This window comes from Carassius gibelio, chromosome A16 (assembly GCF_023724105.1).
Source record: "Carassius gibelio isolate Cgi1373 ecotype wild population from Czech Republic chromosome A16, carGib1.2-hapl.c, whole genome shotgun sequence".
NCBI lineage: Eukaryota > Metazoa > Chordata > Actinopteri > Cypriniformes > Cyprinidae > Carassius > Carassius gibelio.
In genome coordinates, this window is record NC_068386.1 from 18,948,149 (window position 1) to 18,968,955 (window position 20,807).

Sequence of the window (20,807 nt, forward strand, 5' to 3'; positions counted from 1 at the left end):
AGAACTTAGTTCTGAAAATACATTAAATGCTATTATGAAAACAATAATATAGAATTTATAAACACACACACAATTAGAAACTTAAATAATTCATAACCATAAAACCAACTTATGAATTATTGTAGTCAATATTATTCATTTATTTAATCTATGTATTTTGCGTTTTAATGTAATCTCTCTTTTATTCCCTTTGAGATTAAGATAATTATATAATGTTTGATTTCATGTACATAATCCTTTAATTTTTGTACTGATTACTGTTATGCACTAAAACATTAAATAGTATGTTATATGTATATGTAACAGACCAAAAAGCACACATGCAAAAAATACTTTTTTTTATGTTTCATCCAAATATAATACATTTCAAATCTAAAAGTGGCATTCATGATACATTCAGACAGTAACCAGTTTAACTGTGGCTTTTAATAGTAACCACATGTAAACCAGTGTGACATTGTAAACAAACTATGAAAAAAATATTATTAATTCCCTCCCTTCCCAAAAATATATATATTTTTATGAATCAACATTTCCCCCCAAATTCAATACTATAGTAAAAGCATGGTACATTTTCTAAGTGCTGTGAGAGAAACAAGCAGGTTTTAACTGTTCATCATACTGTACATGACTTATCAAATGTGATGATATTGCTTAAATGTATGTTTACTAAACCCATTATTTAACAAGTAAATATAAAAAGTTTTATGATCTCTAGAATGATCTTCTTTTACTAAACAGTGAGCAGCTCCAATGGTTCAATAGTCCAAAACAAGCTCCAAAAGGTCTCAGCAGACACGATTCAGTGCAGCGTCCGACTCTGACACATCTCTCGAGGAAAACTCTGAGATTTATTCACACAGGTCAGCGGTTTGGGGCAGAAGCTGGAGTTTGAACACAGGACTGTCACCAGGAAGGAAGGTTCAAAGGGCATGAACTCATGATAGGAGTCAGCATCACACGATACCTGTAACATATGATGTGAACATTTTGATTAGCACACATGCCCGAGGTCTTATACATTTCTCATTGACATTCTCTGTACCTTTGTAAAGGAAGAGAGGAACAGGTGAATGTAAGAGAGGCCTGATAGAGATGAGTCTTCCGGATGCCTTGTGAAACTCATCTTATAGGCCTGTAGAGAAACAAAATATGGAACATAAAATGTTGAAAAAGATGAAAGTTGGGTTCATTGTTAAATAACAATGAAAAGATTGTCGTAGATTAGAGCAAGGGTTTTCAAGTTGAGGGCCGCAAGGGCGTGCGATTAAAAGTTTAAAATAAAAACATTGGAAATCATGTAAAAATAAATAATAAATAAAACATTTTCAGATAAATAAAAATAGGTTAAAATAAACAACTAAAAGTTAGATTAAAATAAATGTGAAAATAAATTATAAATATAACAGTACAGTACTACCGTGAGTAAGAAAAACAATATTTTTGCTTAAAGGAGTAGTTCATCCAAAGTTTTTAATTGCTGAAAATGTACCCACCCTCAGACCATCCTTGTGGTTGGGTTTTCTTCATCAGAACAGATTGTGAGAAATTGAGCATTATTTCACTTGCTCACCAGTGGATCCTCAGCTGTGAATGGGTGCCGTCAGAATGAGTTCAAACAGCTGATAAAGACATCACAATAAGTCATAAGTAATGCATATAACTTAAGTCCATCAGTTAACTTCTAAGGTAAATGAAGTAAAAAAAAAAAATTTGTGAGTTTGTAAGAAAACTCCATCAAGTAATTTTAACTTTAAACTTTTTTTTTTTTTTTTTTGCTATAGCATAATCCATATAACCATAATAACACTTCCCCCAGTGAAAAAAATCCATCACATCAAAGTCCTCCTACATATATTGGATAGTTTTTGCTTGTAAACAATGCTTGATCTGTGCATATTTCTCTCCTGATTCGGACGAGATGACTTTTCCACTGGAGAAAGCAATATTGAGGATAGAGAATACTTTAGACAGAAGCAAAAGTTTGAAGGAAAAAAATATGTGAATTGATACGCAGCATTTCACAACAAAAGACGTTACTTGATGGACTGGAGTTGTGTTGAGTACTTTATCTGCTGTTTGAACACTCATTCTCATGGCACCCATTCACCGCAGGGGAACCAATGGTGAACAAATGATGTAATGGTACATTTCTCCAAGAAACAAATTCACCTAGACATTGGATGGCCTGAGGGCAAGTAATTTATCAACAAATTTTCATTTTTGCTGAACTATTCCTTTAATGGAAACAAAATATTTTGCAAATAACGTCTTAGACTTTTATGATGAAGGTCCCCCCACAGAAGGATAGTCATATTTGGGGGTTTGTGTCATCTAAAAGATTGAAAACCCCTGGTCTACGGTAAGTTAGCTTACATCCAGCGCCACTTGTAGAGCAGTGTACTGCACCCAAACCTCCTGCTGTTCAAAGGGGGAAAGAGAGAATGTGCCGACCCGTCCTGGATCCTTGGTCACACTCAGATAATGAGTCCATATGCACATGCTCTCGGACCCTGGATTGTTGGCCTGCATGTGGACTAGTGATGAAAAACAGACGGCATTAAAAAACACTCACACACATGCACGTTCACATTGAGTGAATGAGGTCCATACTGACGTACTATCAGGGAGCAGAAGGTGGAGAAGATCTTTAGCCATCAGAGATCCCAGTGTGCCATAATTCAGTGCCCTATATAATATTGATTTTAATGCATGCATATAACATCTTCAGCACAATAAAACTAGAAGAGTGGATTAAAAAATGATGCATAAAAACAGGGAGCATCAAATTCATTCATTATGATTCACAGCAGCATTTCAGAATACCACTATTTTATTAAAAGTGGTGTGAAATATATCTTGGAATGTAATAGTATTTCCACTGAATGAATGTTCTGCTTCCTGCTTCCTGCTGTCACTAGATACCTGGGATATGAGGAATGGAAGAAGGGCGACACGAACATTCCAACAGGGATGATGATGTCATTACCAGAGATGGATGGAGTGATAGACAAACTAGAGGTGAAGGAAGACAGAAATGCAAAATGGATGATGACAAAGTTGGCAACAAATGTAAATTCACCCTATTTATTTTCTAAATGCATAACTATGATCAACCTAAAGCTTGCATTCAGATCTTCCACCAATCAATCAGCAACCAATGGATAGAATTAAGCCTCTGCCCTATACTTTTTCATTTTCAATAATCCATTTCACTTGGATGTACATCACGATATGGAGGATAATATATGTTGCTACTCCCATTACATCACAACTGTAAAATCAGAATAGCGACAACCCAAGAAAGATCAAAACAATTCAAATAAATATGAGACTATTAATTCATATGAACGTAATATGTTATTTTAACTAAAAAATATTTTCTCATACTTGACATTGACAAAACATTACCCAAAATGTCACTGCAAATATGAGAGCACTAACCCTTCAGTCTGTGTGCCGTGTGAGAGCAGTCTGCTCCTGCTCTTCTGCTCCAGCGCCAGCATCTGCAGATAGTTGGAGAAAAAATCCTCCTCGCTCAAAACCACCTGGTGCAGAGAGAGAGAGAGAGAGAAACGGCCAATGAAGCCCTCTCAGTGTGAAGGAAGGAATCCATAAATGAAAATGTTAATTCACTCATCAAAATGAATTGCAATTCATTCATTTACCTCTGCATAGAGATGGTTGAGTTCTGCATGACTGAGGTTATTTGTTTTAGTGGAGAGTCTTGGATTAAGAGATTTAGTCTGAAAAAATACACAGTACAAAATTATCTGATCATCCATATACTGTTTCAGTAGGATATGGTTTTGTATATGATTCACAACATGCCTTATTCAAAATAAAGGCTGATGATCTGTCGTCCCTCCAGCTCAAACCTGTTAGTTTCTTCTTGAGGGACAAATAAACATCATGAATCAGCTCCTCAGCCTGGCAAGGACAGAAAAACACCCCTGATATCAAAATGTGACTTTGCTCTATTCAATTCATGTTCATGAGGTCCAACCAAAATGTACCTCGTTCTGTGCGTGTCTTTCTTTAATTGCATGACTGAGTAGAGCGTCAAACCCTCGCTCCGTCTGCTGAATGCATCGCAACCAGCGTGGGATCTCCTAAAATCAAGTGTATAAGTGTAACAGTATAAGTGAGAGGAATATAGAATGCAGTCTACACCGCTTCACTTTACACAAACATGCATTGTGGGTAATTTATTCAATGCAGACCCACCTCTTGTGTGTCTCCAGTTGCGATGGAAAAGTTTCTCATTGTTTGGAAGAACCTCGAGTCCAGAGCGGGAATGAGTGTGTGCAAAAGACTAAAGATCATGTATGTATGAAGTGGACGGCTGCAGATATTTACACACAAGCACATATGGAGAGACAAAAACTTGTGTTAATAATCAAGATCTATGACATTTGCCCAAGAAAATCTGACTATAATGTGACTTACGTGCCCATCATCTCATGCTGGATTTGCCATTTACTGATTGTCTGGGACATTTGCATAATGTACGGGAGATTGTGGACTAAAACAAGATCTGATTGGTTGATAGGAAGAGGCTGAAATGTGGCTTGTAGGCAAGCAAGCCAATCAATGGCTGGAGCCAGAGTCTGTGAGGGACAGGAAGTCCATTAGTACACATTTTAGGTATTGTATATTATTCGGGTTAATTAATTTTTTAGATTACATTTTTTTGTCCAGATCTATCATTGTATTCAAAAATATATAATAAATGCATATCATTTACTATAACTTGAATAGGCCTAGACATCTTCTATGATACAAATGTTTTAGTTTCTGAATTAATTTCTGAAAATGTTGGCACATTTTGGCAAAAAGTTGGCATATTAATATCATTTCTTAGAAAGGTATCATTAATATTGCAAAAACTTCTGTCCGCCAAATCCAAGTCATGTAGTTCGAAAAACAAAATCATCTGTTCTGGTGTTGTTATTATAACTATGCAATGATTTATTTCAAATACACTCATTTCATACTAGGTATACTTCAAACCATAATATATTTATTGATATTTCACTTAAGACTTATTGATATCAAATCATAATTAAACTATCTGGAGTATTTATTTTTATGCACAATCCACATTTCTTTATATAATTACTAAAATGTGTTTTAATATAATTATTAGTAAGGATTGTATAATGGCTCTATAATATCAATCTTTAAAGTCTGGAGTTGAACAATTCGAGGGGTGAGAACCAGATGAGGCAGGATGATGATGGGGAAAATGTAAATATCAATGACAGTGAGGTATAGCTAGCTAGCTAGCATGTAGTAACCAATAATTTACATTCTAATGGTATATCATATAAGCACTCAGTTACTGCTTAGCCACAAGAGAGAGAATGCAGAGAAGGGATTATTATTAATATGAGTGACTACTTTTCTTATTTGTAACTAACCCATTTCTAATGACATAGAGTGAATCAGATGTGTGCACAGACCTGTAGCTCTTGGATGGTAATTCTGTGGTAGAGTAACTTCTGACTGAGGCGGTAGCTGAGAGGGGACGTGCCCAGAGCCAGAGTTGTGGACAGAGATATGTAAAGACCGCAGTGCTGAGTGGTTTCATTGGAGGGTACACCCAAGAGAGCCAAGTACTGACCACAAGACATGTAGAATGGGCGCAAATACTGAGAAAGAGGAACAGAGACAACAAAAGAGAAGTTAGCAAAATACCGAAGAACCCTGTAGAAATAATGCAATATGAACACGTGTGGTGCTATAGAATAGTTAATACCTACCCGAGTACTAGCTTTGGATTTCTGTGTCTTGCTATTCCAGTCAATAGGAAATTGAAAATATGGCTCATCAATCTGTGGAAATGTACATGGACATTTTTAACCAAGATATAGAGTGTAAAACAATCTCAAAAACAAACCAAAATATTGAAGATTCATTCACACAGGGGCGTAACACAAAGCACTGCTTTGAGTTTATAAATCGTAAATCTGAATTCCAAGAAAACAGTAAACTGTGAGATATAAATTCAGAATACAAAGGGGGGAAAGTCAGAATGGTAAGATACAAAGTCACAGTTACCATATTTATTTTTTGTTCTGCGGTGGAAATAAACTTTCATACAAAATACACGGAATCTAATTGTAATTAACTTAAAAACAGTAATACATCAAAACAGAAAATAAAATAGTTTCATGGGGATTTTACAGCATTTTATAATTGCTAGGACCAATTTCTCAATACTTATAGGTCCATTTTTTTCAAACTCAATTTTCAGTTTTATTAAAAAAGGGGTCATAAGTTTTCCTTTCTCTTTGGAGGGTTACAAGCTGTTTGTGAAGAGATAAGATCCCTAAAGTTGCAAAGACTAAAGTCTCAAACCCAAAGAGATATTCTATTTAAAAGTTGCAGGGGTCATTGGATGAATACTACATGCAACTTTACAGGCTGTTTGAACTGAAATGTGTATTGGCAGTGTGTGTACACAACCACCCTATAATGATAAAATTCCACCCAGTGTTTTATTTTTCTTTCTACTAAATCTTTATTTCTTTCTCAAATCGAGCCAATCTCAGATGTCTGTCTTTGTGACGTCACAAAAACAGGCCCCTCCCATGAAAGTTTGAATGCCAGTACTCTTGCATTGCCACTGGACTCCATGGCAGCTTTCATTGGCCAAGGCCTGGCCATGAAGCCGTTTGACCGATATGTCAAACAACCAATTACAGTTAGTTTCATTCAGTGTCACGTTTCGGGGCGTGGAAATGTCACCACAATAACAGACCGATGCGTAAAACTCTCCAACGTATTATAAAGATTCTAAGTCACAAACTTAAAATATTTCACGTACTTTTGAGAATCCAGCATTTAGATGATCAGAGTAAAATCGTATATTAAAAGCTAACAGAAGCAGTAGCATTTACAAATAGCAGTGTATCTAAAAGTATGATACAACAACAAATATCCTCTGTGTCTCAATCGGGCTCAAATTGATAAGCAATATAGAGGATGCCAGAGTTAACAACTAGAGCACATGCTACTGAGGTGAGGGGCGGGACAATTCAGATGAGCACTGGCGGTTCAGCCAATTACAGCACACTGGACCAGCTAAACAATCACGTATTTCTGAGGGAGGGGCTTCATCAGAAAAATAATGTTTTTTTTTTTTTTTTTTTAAATGAAGCAATAACTCTTTAGTCTGCACTCAATAAACACAATCAAGCCTAGAAAAAAAAAAAAGTCAACAACCCCTTTAAAGAACACGACACACTTCGAAACTCCTGAAGTGTTTCCACTTTTGTGTGCTGTATGCATCAGACGTTCAGTCATTGGTCAGTGGGCGTGGCTTCTGAGGCAGAGACTAGATTGACAGTAGTGTTTCACCACAAACTGGACTGGCGTCTTACTTTAGACACGCCTTGAGTGTCTTCAGTCCACCATTGTTTAGATGCCAGAGAAGATGTAGACATGAATGTCTCATAAGCGATTGAGGTGTTCTGTTGTTGGATGTAATAATGAACATAGCACTCATCATTTAATGTTCCAGTTCTCGCTGTAGTATTGTTGCTGCCGCAGCTGCCATTTCGGGGTGACACTGTGTTACATTGCAAAAGCAAAAATCATTTGTGTGGCCTTCTAAAAGAGGAAACAACTAGAAATCAGTGGTTAAGCTGTATTTACAACACTGTTCCAGAACAGTTCATACCAAATATTAATGTCTGTGCAATGCATTTTATAGAGGACAGTTTCCTGAACCTGGGAGAGTAGACTACAATGTTACAACTATTTTGTTTTCATATTTAAAGGATTTGCCACTGATGATTCAAACGTGAGTTTTGAGCAGTGTAGATTAGTGCCTGTTGTTTGTCGTTTCTCAGATCACAAATGCAGACAAGGTTTTATGTTTATAAATGTAAAAAGACAGTAAATTAAATTAAATTAATGCATTTAGCACACGCTTCTATCCAAAGCGACTTACAGTGCATTCAAGTTAACAATTTTACCTAACATGCTCCCTGGGAATCGAACCCACAACCTTATGCTTGGTAACGCATTGCTCTACCACTTGAGCTACAGGAACGATATAAGTGTTCTACACAGTATAAGTCATTATAATGGGTTTTATTGTTTTGTCTCGTTGCGCCGGGACACACGGAATCACAGTATGGTAAGGGGCATAACATTTTCATCACATGCTTATTCATCCAATCACAATGCACTGGATAGCTGGCCAATCAGAGCACACTTCGCTTTTCAGAACCATGAGCTTTGTAAAAATCTACTCATTTCAGAAAGACGGGACACAGCGGAGAAACAATAATGTACAATATGCAGAAAATAATGTTTTTTTTAAACTTAAAACGCATAAACACATTTCATTACACCAAACACACAAAATAATGTTCTTTTTAGTCATATGACCCCTTTAAAATCTGTTGACATGCAAATTGGCATGTACACAGAATTTTGGCAGTTGTTGTGTCTGAATGAGAAAATAAATCATGTAATTTGAAAGTAGTAGTTATTGAATGCATTTGTTCCAAAGCAAAGATAAATGATACATAGTTTAGCCCACATACTACATGACATGCAAGAAAGAAATTTATAAATTGTGCGCACAATTTACTAATTAGTTCCCTCAATTTACGAAAACGTGCACATGATTACTTTTGGGCACGATTTAGCCTACTATTTTTTCCTGCATGCCATTTGCTGGGCTCTGTAGCATACTGTTGTTCACCTAAGTATTGAGAAAGCTGTAAATTATGCTACTAATTGCTTATATTCTACCTTCATCAGTAATCACCTGTATGTAGTGTTGACTGGAAGCCGCTTGCTCTTCACCAGAGTCTGACCCTGCATACACACTGAAGAAAGGAAATGTGGAGTACTGGCCCATTAGCAGGGCGAGGGTAGAGTTAAAATCTGTCCGATTCATCCCTTTTGAGACTGCCCAGCCACCTAACTACACACACACACACAGAGAGAGAGAGAGGGGTGGGGGGTCAAAAGTAAATCAAAAGAAAAAGAACATTGGAACAAAATACACAAGGCAATGAAAGTGTTTTATAGTTTCCTTCATCCTAAAAATTTGTGTACCTGCTCGATTAATGTGAGGAAGGGTTTTGAGCCCACTTTCTCTGGAGATTCTGCATCCATGCAGGTTTTGAAGTATTTCTTTGCTTTCTGTTCTGCAGCATTCCCAGAAACGCCCTCCTCAGGAGCCTCTGATCACACAGGGATCATACAGACTGAATGTCAAGACGGTTCAAGATTGTTTTCTACAATAGCATAAACGGCTACTAAATTAAGTTTTAAGTTTTCTGTTTCACCAGAGGCAAAACCAAGTATTTACTAGAAAAGAAAAGTTTGTTACGACAATTTTTTTTTGACAAAGTCTTGCCTGATCATTAAAAAAAGTCTATCCTAGGACAAAAACAGCAGAACAAGCAATAGACAGAATGATAGACACATAGAGCAACATATACACTGAGCAATATATTAATCACTAGAAAATAGATCAACCATTAAACTCAAACCAGCCAAAGATGAATTGCTGGTTTTAGTTAAAGCTGGTGCTCCAGACATTCACCCTATAAATATTTTAAATGCATCTTATTAATCTTATTGTAAATGAGTCATCAATGCATCAGTCATTTTTTTTATTATTGTAATCACATTATTCTCGTTTTTAATCAATGCATCACTCAGTCTTCCAGTATAACACCAGACTTCTCTCTAGTGGTGTATTCTGGATTTCTCCAATCACTTAGTCCATTTAAACCCTGCCCCTTTCTTATAATCGACTTCCTCCATCCAATCAACTCCCGGTGGACAAAACCAAGTCCCGTTCCTTTTTTTTTTTCCTTTTTAACTCAGACGGTTGTCACAAAGCGGAAGAAAAGATCTGTTGCTACTTACCTTACAATGCAACTTTTTGTGCCACAACCTCTTTAAAACTAGCCAAGAGAGAAGTCTGACCAACAAGAAGCCCAGTAAACCAGTCTGGGCTCAAGAAGATAGAGAGACAGAAGCAGATATGGAAACTATTTCAGGTACAAAATATCCATAGTGGAATTTCACTAACCTAGTATTTCCTTAATAGTTTTCAGTAAAGCAGACTTTCTGTCTGGAAATTTGACTTGACGCCCATCACTTTCTCCTTGGAAATCGGTCTCTCTTCTCATCCTCACTATTCCTCCTGTCCTCGCTTCTCTTTTTTTGTCTAGTTCTGTGTTGTCTTCATTGAAGACCCTCTTGATACTGTGGCTCTCTTCGCTGGCGTAAGATCCACCTGTCCCACAGGCAAACAGGAAGTAGTCACAGGGGTGAGAAAAGGGATCCATGGCAACAGAAAAAAGCTGTGATGCTCTTAGACAGGCGGGAGAAAGGCAAGGAGGACCAGCTGGAACAAGAGAGAGATATTAGGACCACAGTTATTAAAACTATACCATGAGTTCTACCGTAGTTCCTAGCGTTGTACCTGATTTCCATTGTGACGTCCAGGGGTCTGCAGTCTTTTGCAGGTGGGAATAGACTCCCAAACCTAACGCAGCTGCGAAGAGAGAAAAGGCAAAACCAACCAATAGGATCCTGCGGTACTTGTTGCAGACCAATGGATGTGGTTGAGGCTGTTCCTCTGGCGTTGTGACCATTTCCTGTTGGGATATAAGGTTAACAAATGACTCACTCTTTATGTTTTATAGAGATGGATGTACGGAAATGTCCATTTAATGTCCCTGTCCAGTCTTATGGCCGATTGAAATGACACTGGCAGTCAAACATCCACAATGAGAGCGAATCCAATGAATGTTCACTAAAGAACAATGAAAATGTAGAAACACACTTGTTTCGTTAAACCTTACAGAAGGGGAATACACTTTTATGTCTTTGTTCTAAGGGAAAATGTATTTCCCTGCTTAACATACAGCTTCTCCTCAAATTAATAAACACGGGGATATGGCATTTTGATTTGAAGTAATCTTTTCTAAATGTATAGTCTTTCTTTTCTTTTTTCATTTATTTATTTATTTTTTTCAAAGCTTACACGATATTGGAGAGCTGACAGGACGTTTAGTTCGTAACAAAAGGACAACAAGCCGAGATTCGAACTCCGGTTGACCAAAGCACAATGCAGTTCACGAGGGTCTCTGCTATTGTCTCAAAGCTTTCAGAAGAAGTAGAAGAAAAAATACTCCTTTACAATGTAAAATAAAAATAAAAAAACTATACGTGAAGCATCACGACGACAATAAAAGGGCATATCGTTGACTAGAGGACATTGAACTGGGAGTCTAATTTACACAACACCACCCATCTATATAGAACTTTATAATTTAGGCAAAACTCTAGAGTTCCATGGGTAACCCCAGGTCAAATCTGGCTTGTGGTGTTTCCTGATCCCATCACCCTCTGTCATTTCCTGCGACTACCACTGTCCTATTAATAAAACTGGCAAAAGCCCAAAAATGGAAAACAGTGGGTATATCTCGAAAGCCTCACCTGACCAACAGCTGGGTTCTCGTCCATCCTGTTCTTCTTCTTCTTTCTTTTCTCTTTTGTGTCCGTTTGGTCAGGATTCTTCCAACATAATGTTCTTCCAGCGAAGCTTTCTATTTCGTCACACTGTTCCTCTTTCTATCTCCCTTCCGTCAACCACAAGTCATCCAACTACTATCTTCCCTCATCACGCTCTCTGTTCACTTTCTCTGACTGATAAACGTGTGACGACTTGGCTTCCCACAAGACCCCTCTCTTTTACACACACGCATAAATGGGGCGTTTATGCATGCATTTCAGGAATCTCACCATTTCTTAAATTCACGAGGGCCAAAAGATGATTTTCCTCCAAAATCCATCAATTGGATCAAGTCACCAAATGTAAACTTGGGGAATCACAAACACTAAATGGGAAAAGTACATTATAAAGCTCCTCAGTATATTAAGTGGCATGGTTAATATTAATTTCTATACACCTTCAATGCGAAATTTTTACATACACCGACGTCGCCACTCCTGACTATCAGTGGTGCATGTGCTGGGGCTGGGGCGAGCTGATAAGAAATGAGGGGGTGTGAGAGGAGCAAAACCACAAAAGAGCACGTCACACATTGCGTGGGAACGAACTTGTTTGCAAGCCGTCACATGACTAAACCACAAACATTCACAGAACTTCAAAAATACACATTCCTGTAAGAAGAAAATGAAACGGAGACGGGAGAGACTAAGACATTCAAGAAACCTCTTTTAGGTCCAGCGACAGATCAAAAAAAGTGCTTGGTTTGTCAATTTCATACTTTTATTAGTCCAGAATACAGTACAAATGTGGAAGGAAAACAATGATAGCAAAAATAACACGCTGGCATACTTTCGACCGTAAACATGCACACATTCACAGATTAAGAGATGATTTTATTTTTATTTTTTTTTACAAAAAAAAATAAAAGAGACAAAGTACTAGTTAATGGTAAATACATGGAAGCTAAACCAGAAGTGTTCAACTGGTCGAAAACAGCTTACTGCATTTAGCAGTACTGTGATACCAGCATGAAAATAAGGCAACTGTGAAGACATGATGTATAAAAACTCAGTAATAACAAAAACAACAGATCATGCATAATGTGTTGGATTTGGTCATGTAAGGATGTTTTTTTTATGATGGGAGCCATCGGTTTATTCGGTTACATGAAATACGAGAACAAGACGGTCGAGGGAAACAGGTGCATAGAGAAACAGAGAGCTATGGAAACACAGAGAGACAGTAATTCTGAAAATCATATCAGTGCTACCTCTCAAAGCCAAAATAAGTGGTGTTAGTGAGACAGTAGTTTCTATCATAAACACACACAAAAATAGACATGAAACACAACAGGCGGAAAACTGGAATTTTGTGCATTAATCACAGTCGATGGTGGCTGTTAAAAATTCAGAGTTCAGTTTTTTCAGAATCATGTTTTGTCATAATTCTGCTCTATATATTTCCAAAATATCCTGTAGCCTTTGTGTTGATGATACCATCCATAATCCAGATGCTTTTAAAAAGCTTTAGCTACAGTGTCATATACTTGATCAGTCAGCTGATGTGCTTTACTTTGGAAATACTTTTTCATCAAACTGAGTTACGTTTGTGCAATCCTTAAACACCTAATGGAGTGAAAAACCACTGCACTGATTCTGGCTACGATAATCAATGCACATATTTTGATCGATACGTTTTAGGACGAAACGAATGTGCTTCTTAAAATATTTGTTCATTTACAGCCAAACAGTTCTATAAATGATGCATGCACGACAAAAACACAAATCGCTGTGTTCTTTCATCTTTCCCTGCCTTTGTTTTTGCTTCTTTTCCATTTGTCGCGACTACATTTCACACAGAGCCCTTCTCAGCAACTACAAGGTGTGTTTCGGAAAGCCTTATTGAAAGTGCATGGATGGCTGTGGATGAACAGACTTTACGTCTCACCTCAGTAGTCAGCTGTGGTACAATTTATGGATGTTTTTAAAGGCATGCTGGGAGTCGTACAGCTCGCTGAGCTGAGACGGCAGTGCAGTACATTACCTCTGCACCCAATCAGCCACTACAGTAAAAATTCAAGCCAAAAAACAGTCCTAAAAATCACTTCTCTAACACTTTACATATGAATCTAGGGGTAAAAACTGTTGTGTGTAACATTCAACACGGAGGCACTAACACTGCGCTCGCACACATCAATCCCTACAAGAAAGACATAAGGGCAAGCTATCGGCCGAGCTCTGAATAAGGCCTTTCAGAAAAAAGCAGCAGAGCTTTGTCGAGAGACGACGAAACCGTCATTGAGCAAACATGAGGAAAATTAGAAAATGACAATGTGAAATGGAAAAGAGAAGTACAACACTCATAAACACAATTAAGTGTCTTAAATTTGGTTTAGGTTTGTGGCAAGTTCCACCAATCAATTTTTGGCCTGCTTGGCACGCTGGGTGTGGCATTTCATGCACAGAATTTTGCCATCAAATGGATAGCAGCCATCATCGTCTGGCTGTATGGAAAGGGGGCGAGCACAATCCTGCAATGAAAGAAAGTTAACATTTTTTATTTGAAAGTTAAGAAGCATCATTTTTGTAATCTGTGGCTGGTTCAGATAGGTAAAGGTCTCCACACCTCACAGCGGTAGCACTTCAGGTGAAAGTTCTTCTCTAAGGCAACAACCCTGATGGTCTCTTCACTTCCAGGGTCGGGAACAATCGGCTCATTGCAGCTTACGCAAAGAGGAGAGAAACGGCTGAGGGCGAGAACAAGACGGAGTGAGGTTAAGATATAGAAAACATTTTTTTGCAACGTCGTATTGATTTTTTTTTTTTTATGGGTGTTTCTAATAACTCCAGGCACTTTTATCTCCCAAGTGTTGATTTTTATTTCTATTCTATAAAGAACTTTTTTGTGTTCACAAAACTTTTTTTACATTTACCTTTCTATTTTAAAATGACTTTTGTTTGTCGATTTTACTGTATTAATCTTATCATAGTCCGACTTTCAATCTTAAAGTATGAAAATCCATCATAACAATTACATTTAAAAAACATTATACAAAGTGAGAAAAAAAAGAAATCAAGCCATTTCAGAATATATAGCGTGAAAATGATTTGCATAAACGTTTTATACAAATGCTCAAATTGCATAACCTCCACCCCACTAAACTGTACTCCAATAAATACTCATAAATGCTCATAAATACCTCTAAATAAGATTAATTTAATGAGCCAAAAGAATACACGTCACACCTCTGTTTATCAATTTGCACTGGCTTCCAATAGCTGCTTGCATACAATTCAAGGCATTGATGTTTGCCTACAAAACTACCACTGGCTCTGCACCCATTTACCTAAATCTGTTACTTCAGACTTATGTGCCCTCTAGAAGCTTGCGTTCTGCAAGTGAATGTCTCTTGATTGTGCCATCCCAAAGAAGCACAAAGTCACTTTTACGGACTTTTAAATTAAATGTTCCCTCCAGGTGAAATGACCTCCCCAACTCAATCCGAGCAGCTGAGTCCTTAGCCACCTTCAAGAATCGGCTTAAAACACATCTCTTCCATCTTTATTTGACCCTCTAACTTTAACACTCACTATTCTAATTCTATTCTTTAAAAAATCTAACTACCTTTCTAATCTTTTTGTATTCTGTTTTCTTTTCATTTATTATACAATATATATAGGAGACCTCTAACACTAGCTTGCTCTATTCTTTTTCTATTCTATCGGTTTTCTTTTTATTTATTATATTATTTAAAAGCCCTTGCTACATATTCTTCGTTTAAGCTACCTGAGACTTGTTATAGCACATTGCTCTTTTGTTGTTTTTAATTGCTTCCACTGTCCTCATTTGTAAGTCGCTTTGGATAAAAGTGTCTGCTAAATGAATAAATGTAATGTAAATAAAATCCTAAAAAAAAAAGTTGCAGTTGTTTATTTCAATGCTATTTCAATGCATTTAGAATACATAAGAAGATAACTAATAAATGAACAAATCGCAAAAACCTATAAAAACTGATTCCCACCACAAAATGAAAGAAACTAATTTCAAAACTTGTGGTTTAGGGAAGTTTGTCCACAGTTAAAGAACAACCCATATGAAATCTGACCGATTGGTTTATAACACTGATGACTGACTGAATGGGATAATTAGTTCAAATGCTGTAAACTATAACTGAGAGATGTCTGATTTTCTGGTGACTGGTCTGTGATTTGGTGTTGGCTCACCGATGGTAATCTTTGACACAGTAAGGCTTGTTTTGGTCATCGGTGATGAAAGGAGCTCCCTCCAGGGTGCAGCCGCAGGTAGTGCAGAGGAAACAGTGAGCATGGAAACACTGGCCCACCGCCTTCAGCACACGATCTGTGATCCGCTCCCCGCAGCGGGAACACACAGACAGAGAACTCTGCAAACACACGAATCACAGCCCAAGATAAACAATGCCACACTTTAATCAACAAAACGAGTGAACTATGTCTGAAAACATCTCTGGATAAGTCCCCACATGTTAACAAAGTATTCAAATTGGTTAATTGCATACCTATAATCTTCTTCTAATTTCCAGAAATCTAAACCAAAACTCTGTAATTATTTCACATGTCTAAACAGGTTTTCCTCACCATGTAGCAGCCGTCGCACTGAGGCGTCCCGTCGCGGTCGTAGAACTGCATGCCCTGCAGGGGGCGCTGACAGGTCACGCAGCAGAAACAGTGCGAGTGGAAGAGTCGATCCATCGCTCTTACCGCTGGCTGAGATCTAGACAGAGCCTCTCCACAATTACCACACACCTCTGAAAGAAACAAGTACCTTCACATTACGAATGGGATTTATGAGGTACAGAAAGGTTTACTGTGAAGCAGTAAACACAGATTAGTCTCTAGGGTGTTACAAAGATCCTTTTTTTTTTAATAAACCTAATAAACCAATGAAATTGTATTTCAGGAGTACAGTATGTGAAAGTATGCTGATCAAATCCGAAACGGATCAAAAAGTATCTTTAGCTTTCACCTACATACACATCTAAGCTACTAAGAAACAAATAAGTCCTCAATACTGACAAAGACAGTGAGATCCTTACAACACTCATCCAGAGAGATCCAGACAAGGGAGAGGTGAAGCGCTGTACTGTTTAGACACTGATAATAGAGTAATAAACGGAGATAGAGAAGCTCTATCAAGCTGAACACCTACACCTACAGAGAAGTCTGACACCATCGCACAGTCAGTGTTTATCACAGCTTGTCTGCTGAGCATTAAACTAGAACCATATGGACGTCTATGACTAAGGGTTAAATTACCATCAAAACAAGGAAGTCACTGAAATTAGAATAAATAAAAAAGATAAATGAGATCACAAGGGTGTGGGTTGTGTAAACAAGGTGGAGGTGTACCTGCAGCTGGAGCGGTGATCGCAGGAGGATGTTTGTCCATGTCTTTAATAAAGTCCTTAGTCATTTTTTCCAGCTCACCCACTTCCCTCATAGTGAGAGGCGCTCCACCAGGACCTGAACCTGAACCAGACACCTGAAATACAACACAAGCACAAATGACTCCATTCAAACATTGTGTGTTTTTTTTTTTAAAGATCATTTCAGATCTACATCTGCATATTTTATTTATTTTTTTAAGTAATGTTAAACTATAACTGACTTTCACTGAAGTCTTTTATGTTCACCAAGTCCGCATGTTCTCGATCAAAAACACAGTAAAAACTGTAATATTGCGAACTATTATTACAATTTAAAATATGTTTCTATTTGAATATATTTGAAAAAAATCTATAATTTATTCCTGTATTGGTAAAGCTGGATTTTCAGCAGTCTTTCGTGTCACATGATCTTTCAGAAATGTTTTTGATTGATTTTCAGTATTCTTTGATGAACAAAGGCAAAATGATCAAAAACATTTTGAAATAGAAATCTTTTGTGACGTAAATGACTTTACTGTCATGTTTGACCAATTTAATGTATAATTTTTTTCACCATTCAAAATCTCACCAATATCTTATCTGCACATTCAATTTATTGTCTTTTATTTTATGCTTCTCTTTAATCATGTATTCCTGACTTTACACTGCAACACCAGTTCTGCATTACATAAAACTGACATAAAACATAATGTAATTATATAATGTAATTAGTATCATTTTTGTCATGATACTAAAATTAGAGACAGCTCTTACAAAAAATTGCATTCACTAAAACAAATCCTAAAACCACAAAACTAGTCTCCTTCCACTAAATAATGGTACTTTCTTCAATAGAATTCTTTGTGATTTTGTTACAGTACATTATCTTTATTTATATGACTGTATCACATCACAACCTAAAGCAGACCCACCTTTGGTGGAACAGTGTTTCCTGCTGGTCTGTTGAATGACGGGACGGGCGATGCTTTAGGTGCAGCAGGGGAAGGCGGAGCAAAGCTTTGCTGTCTGCCAGTGGGAGATGTTTCTGAGCGATTGAATGTAGGTGCAGGGGCAGGAATATTCGCTGGTGGAGGAACGGGGGCGGGAGGGGCGGCAGGTGGAGGTGGTGGGAAAGAGCTTTGGGCGGGGGTTTTAACGACGTGGTTAAACCCTCTTGCGCCTCCCGAAGGTGCTGGAGCAACTGTTTTGGATCCAAAGTTTGAATTCAGCTGACTGGGAGGGAAGTTGTTCTTTGGAGCAACAGTTGGGCCTTTAGTAAATGACTGTACAGGTGCGGGGGCAGATGCTGTGTTCTGATTGGCCGGTCGTGTTCGAGCACGTAGCTCCTCAGCCCACGGGGCGGGGGGAGGACGATCCTGCAGCTCAGGAGGAGGCAGAAAGGAAAGGGCAGGCTTACGAGTGGTCGGTGGAGGAGCTGCTGGCTTTGGCGCTGGGGTTGATGAAAACTTGCTAGGCAACTGAGCAAACAAACACAAATAGAAATACGTCACGCATCTGATGGAACTTAAAAAAGGAACTTAAGTCTTACAAAAGCACTAATTGGGGCGCCAGAATGTTGCATAAATGATTTTTCATTCCTTTTCCACTTAGAGTCATGGAAAATGTTAACAAAATGCTTAGTTTACGTTTAATTTCTTTATTTGTGAAAATGTTATAATGGGATTACAGAATCAAAGTCAAGTATCTTTTTATTTTAGGCTTTTCTTTTTTTCAATCAAGTTAAATTGTTTCCACATTGATTCGTTTGAAATTTAATTGATTTAATAAATGTGTAAAATTAATATAATATTTTCTCTAGCCCTCTGTTATACAGTCATTTGAACTAGTTTTATTGTGCTTTAGAAATATTTCATCACTGTATGTAAAAGAGCAGCATGAACATTCTGCAAAATATCTTGTTTTACGAAAGAAAGTCAAGTCGTACTGATTTTAAATGACATGAGGGTGAATAAACAATGACAGAATTGTAATTCTTTGGGGGTAAACCGTCCAATTAAGTTTTAAAAATGAATGAGAGATAGCTGAACTCTGAATGTCAAGATTACAACATCAGCGGTTAAAGGCTCTGCGTTTACCTTTGGATTGAAAGGTCCGCTAGTCTCCATCTCTGATAACATATCAGTCAATGAGCCCAACTGCCTTTCAAAACTGGTCTGTTTCTGTAACAGCCTCTGTGGAGAACAAAACAAGAGACAATATAGGAGAGAATATGGGAGAATAAAAAAAAAAGGGGTTGAATCAGCCATGAAATCAGACGTAGTCTTAAAAAAAGAACAAGAGTATATAAATGTGATGCAATAAAAGTGTGGGACAGAGTACAAACAAAAGAGAAAATGACAGGGTCAGAGCTGAAAACAATCCAGAGAACATTAAAAGTGTGAAGAACAGATATAAATAAGGATGAAGGCAACTGAGATTATAATTAATGCCTAGTTCAAGTCATTTAATTAAATACAAGGGCAGAATACTGTTTGAATCCAAAATTAGAAGGATGACACTCTTAGAAATTTGGAAGAGCTGAGAAAGACAGTCTTGCGATTAGAGAAATATGCTCTTTCTATGACAAACAGCTGCACTGCTCCACATTAGATATTAAAGAGTCATCAGACGCCCTAAAATTTACAAAACGTTCAGGATCAGGCACCATGGTCAATGACCTGAACATTTTCCTAAATATATGCATTATATATTACATGTTCATACTTAAACTGTTAGCGATGCCTTCATTATTTGTTAAGAAAGCAAGTTTTTTTTTTATTACAGTCACTGTTTAAATTTATGCATGGATAGAAAAGTCATTATATCATTAAAAAGTTGTTATAAAAATGTATAATTAAAATTTTTGTATACGACTTAGTTTTCATTTGAGTGTTTATTTGATTAATCAATTATTAAATAACTGTTATTTTCAGTTTTCAACTAAGTGAAGATTTTAATTTCGGTCTCAGTGTCCCAGTAAATAAATAATTGTGGTGCATCACTGGTCAGACTGGAGTTATAAAGGTTTGAAGAGGGATGAAACCGTGGTCAGTATAGTGCAACAGCATTTTAGTCTTAAAAGAAAAGACATAAGAAAGTCATAAAGATAGAGAATGACATAAGGGCGTGAAAAAAAACCTAAAATCAAAATGAAATCAAATCAAGTATTTGGAAACCCACCTGAGAGCTGACACCTGCACTTGTCTCAGGGAGAGGAGGAGGAGGAGGTGGAGGAGGAGGTGGGGGTGGGGAGAAGGAGGCAGAAGGTACAGAGATTAATTCCTCAGGAGGTGCAGGGAGGATCAGGTCTTCTGCAACTGGGGGCGGGGCTGGGAATGCAGGAGGAGGGGCATCAGATGCAGGGGGGATGATCAGGCATTCTGGAGGAGGGGCTGGAAGCTCTGCATCATCCAGTGGAGGAGGAGGGGGCGGAAAGTCTAATGAACGGAGGCAGTGAATTCAATTACACTCGCACCAATTCACAATAACAAAACAATCCCTTTCTGCATTGTTTATTCACCTCAACACAAAGCATGACAGCATAGCTTATCTGCATTCTGCACCAACATTAGCATCCAGTACATTGTTACTACAACTATTTAGATCATCAGGTATTTAATGGACAACACAGATGATGAATATGCCAGAAAAAAATAAAAAGAAAAAAAAAGACAGAAAAATGCTATTTTAATCCTGTGTGTCATACTTGGTTGTTAATATGCTTTAAACACTTTGCTCCAAAAAAATATTTTTCCAGTCACGTCTGAAAAAGCACTCTGTTGCCAAGAGCACATGTTGTTCTTCTGGTGAGGAGAGAATTACTACAGTTGTGCAATCGGTTACAGAAACTGCTAAGATAAACAAAGCTTAAATCTGAAAAACAAGTAGAGTGAGCTTTCTTAT

At 37.5% G+C, this 20,807-nt stretch overlaps 2 protein-coding genes across 3 annotated transcripts; both read right to left on the minus strand.

Moving 5' to 3' along the window:
• Positions 1-321: 321 nt before the first annotated feature.
• Positions 322-11,969, minus strand: LOC128030834 (kell blood group glycoprotein homolog). Of its 2 annotated transcripts, XM_052618863.1 has the most exons (18): positions 11,485-11,968; positions 10,466-10,640; positions 10,070-10,387; positions 9,082-9,209; positions 8,789-8,947; positions 5,766-5,837; positions 5,466-5,654; positions 4,450-4,610; positions 4,228-4,345; positions 4,017-4,112; positions 3,832-3,930; positions 3,669-3,746; positions 3,445-3,548; positions 2,926-3,015; positions 2,622-2,689; positions 2,377-2,537; positions 1,046-1,135; positions 322-967 (listed from the first exon to the last, which is right to left on the minus strand). In XM_052618863.1, the coding sequence occupies exons 1-18, from the start codon at positions 11,509-11,511 to the stop codon at positions 803-805; spliced, it is 2,298 nt and encodes a 765-aa protein (XP_052474823.1). In that variant the 5' UTR covers positions 11,512-11,968; the 3' UTR covers positions 322-802. The 2 variants fall into 2 exon arrangements, with proteins under 2 accessions (XP_052474823.1, XP_052474824.1); XM_052618864.1 differs by lacking the exons at positions 322-967; positions 2,622-2,689 and having other exon boundaries at positions 11,485-11,969.
• A 293-nt stretch (positions 11,970-12,262) lies between these two features.
• On the minus strand, positions 12,263-20,341 carry LOC128030835 (zyxin; the record flags this gene model as incomplete). Its single annotated transcript, XM_052618866.1, is given in 8 exon segments — positions 12,263-14,030; positions 14,126-14,246; positions 15,724-15,902; positions 16,117-16,286; positions 16,888-17,020; positions 17,837-18,382; positions 19,001-19,096; positions 20,085-20,341. Coding segments are annotated over 8 exon segments (1,616 nt in total), but the record flags the coding sequence as incomplete, so codon positions are not given.
• Positions 20,342-20,807: the final 466 nt, after the last annotated feature.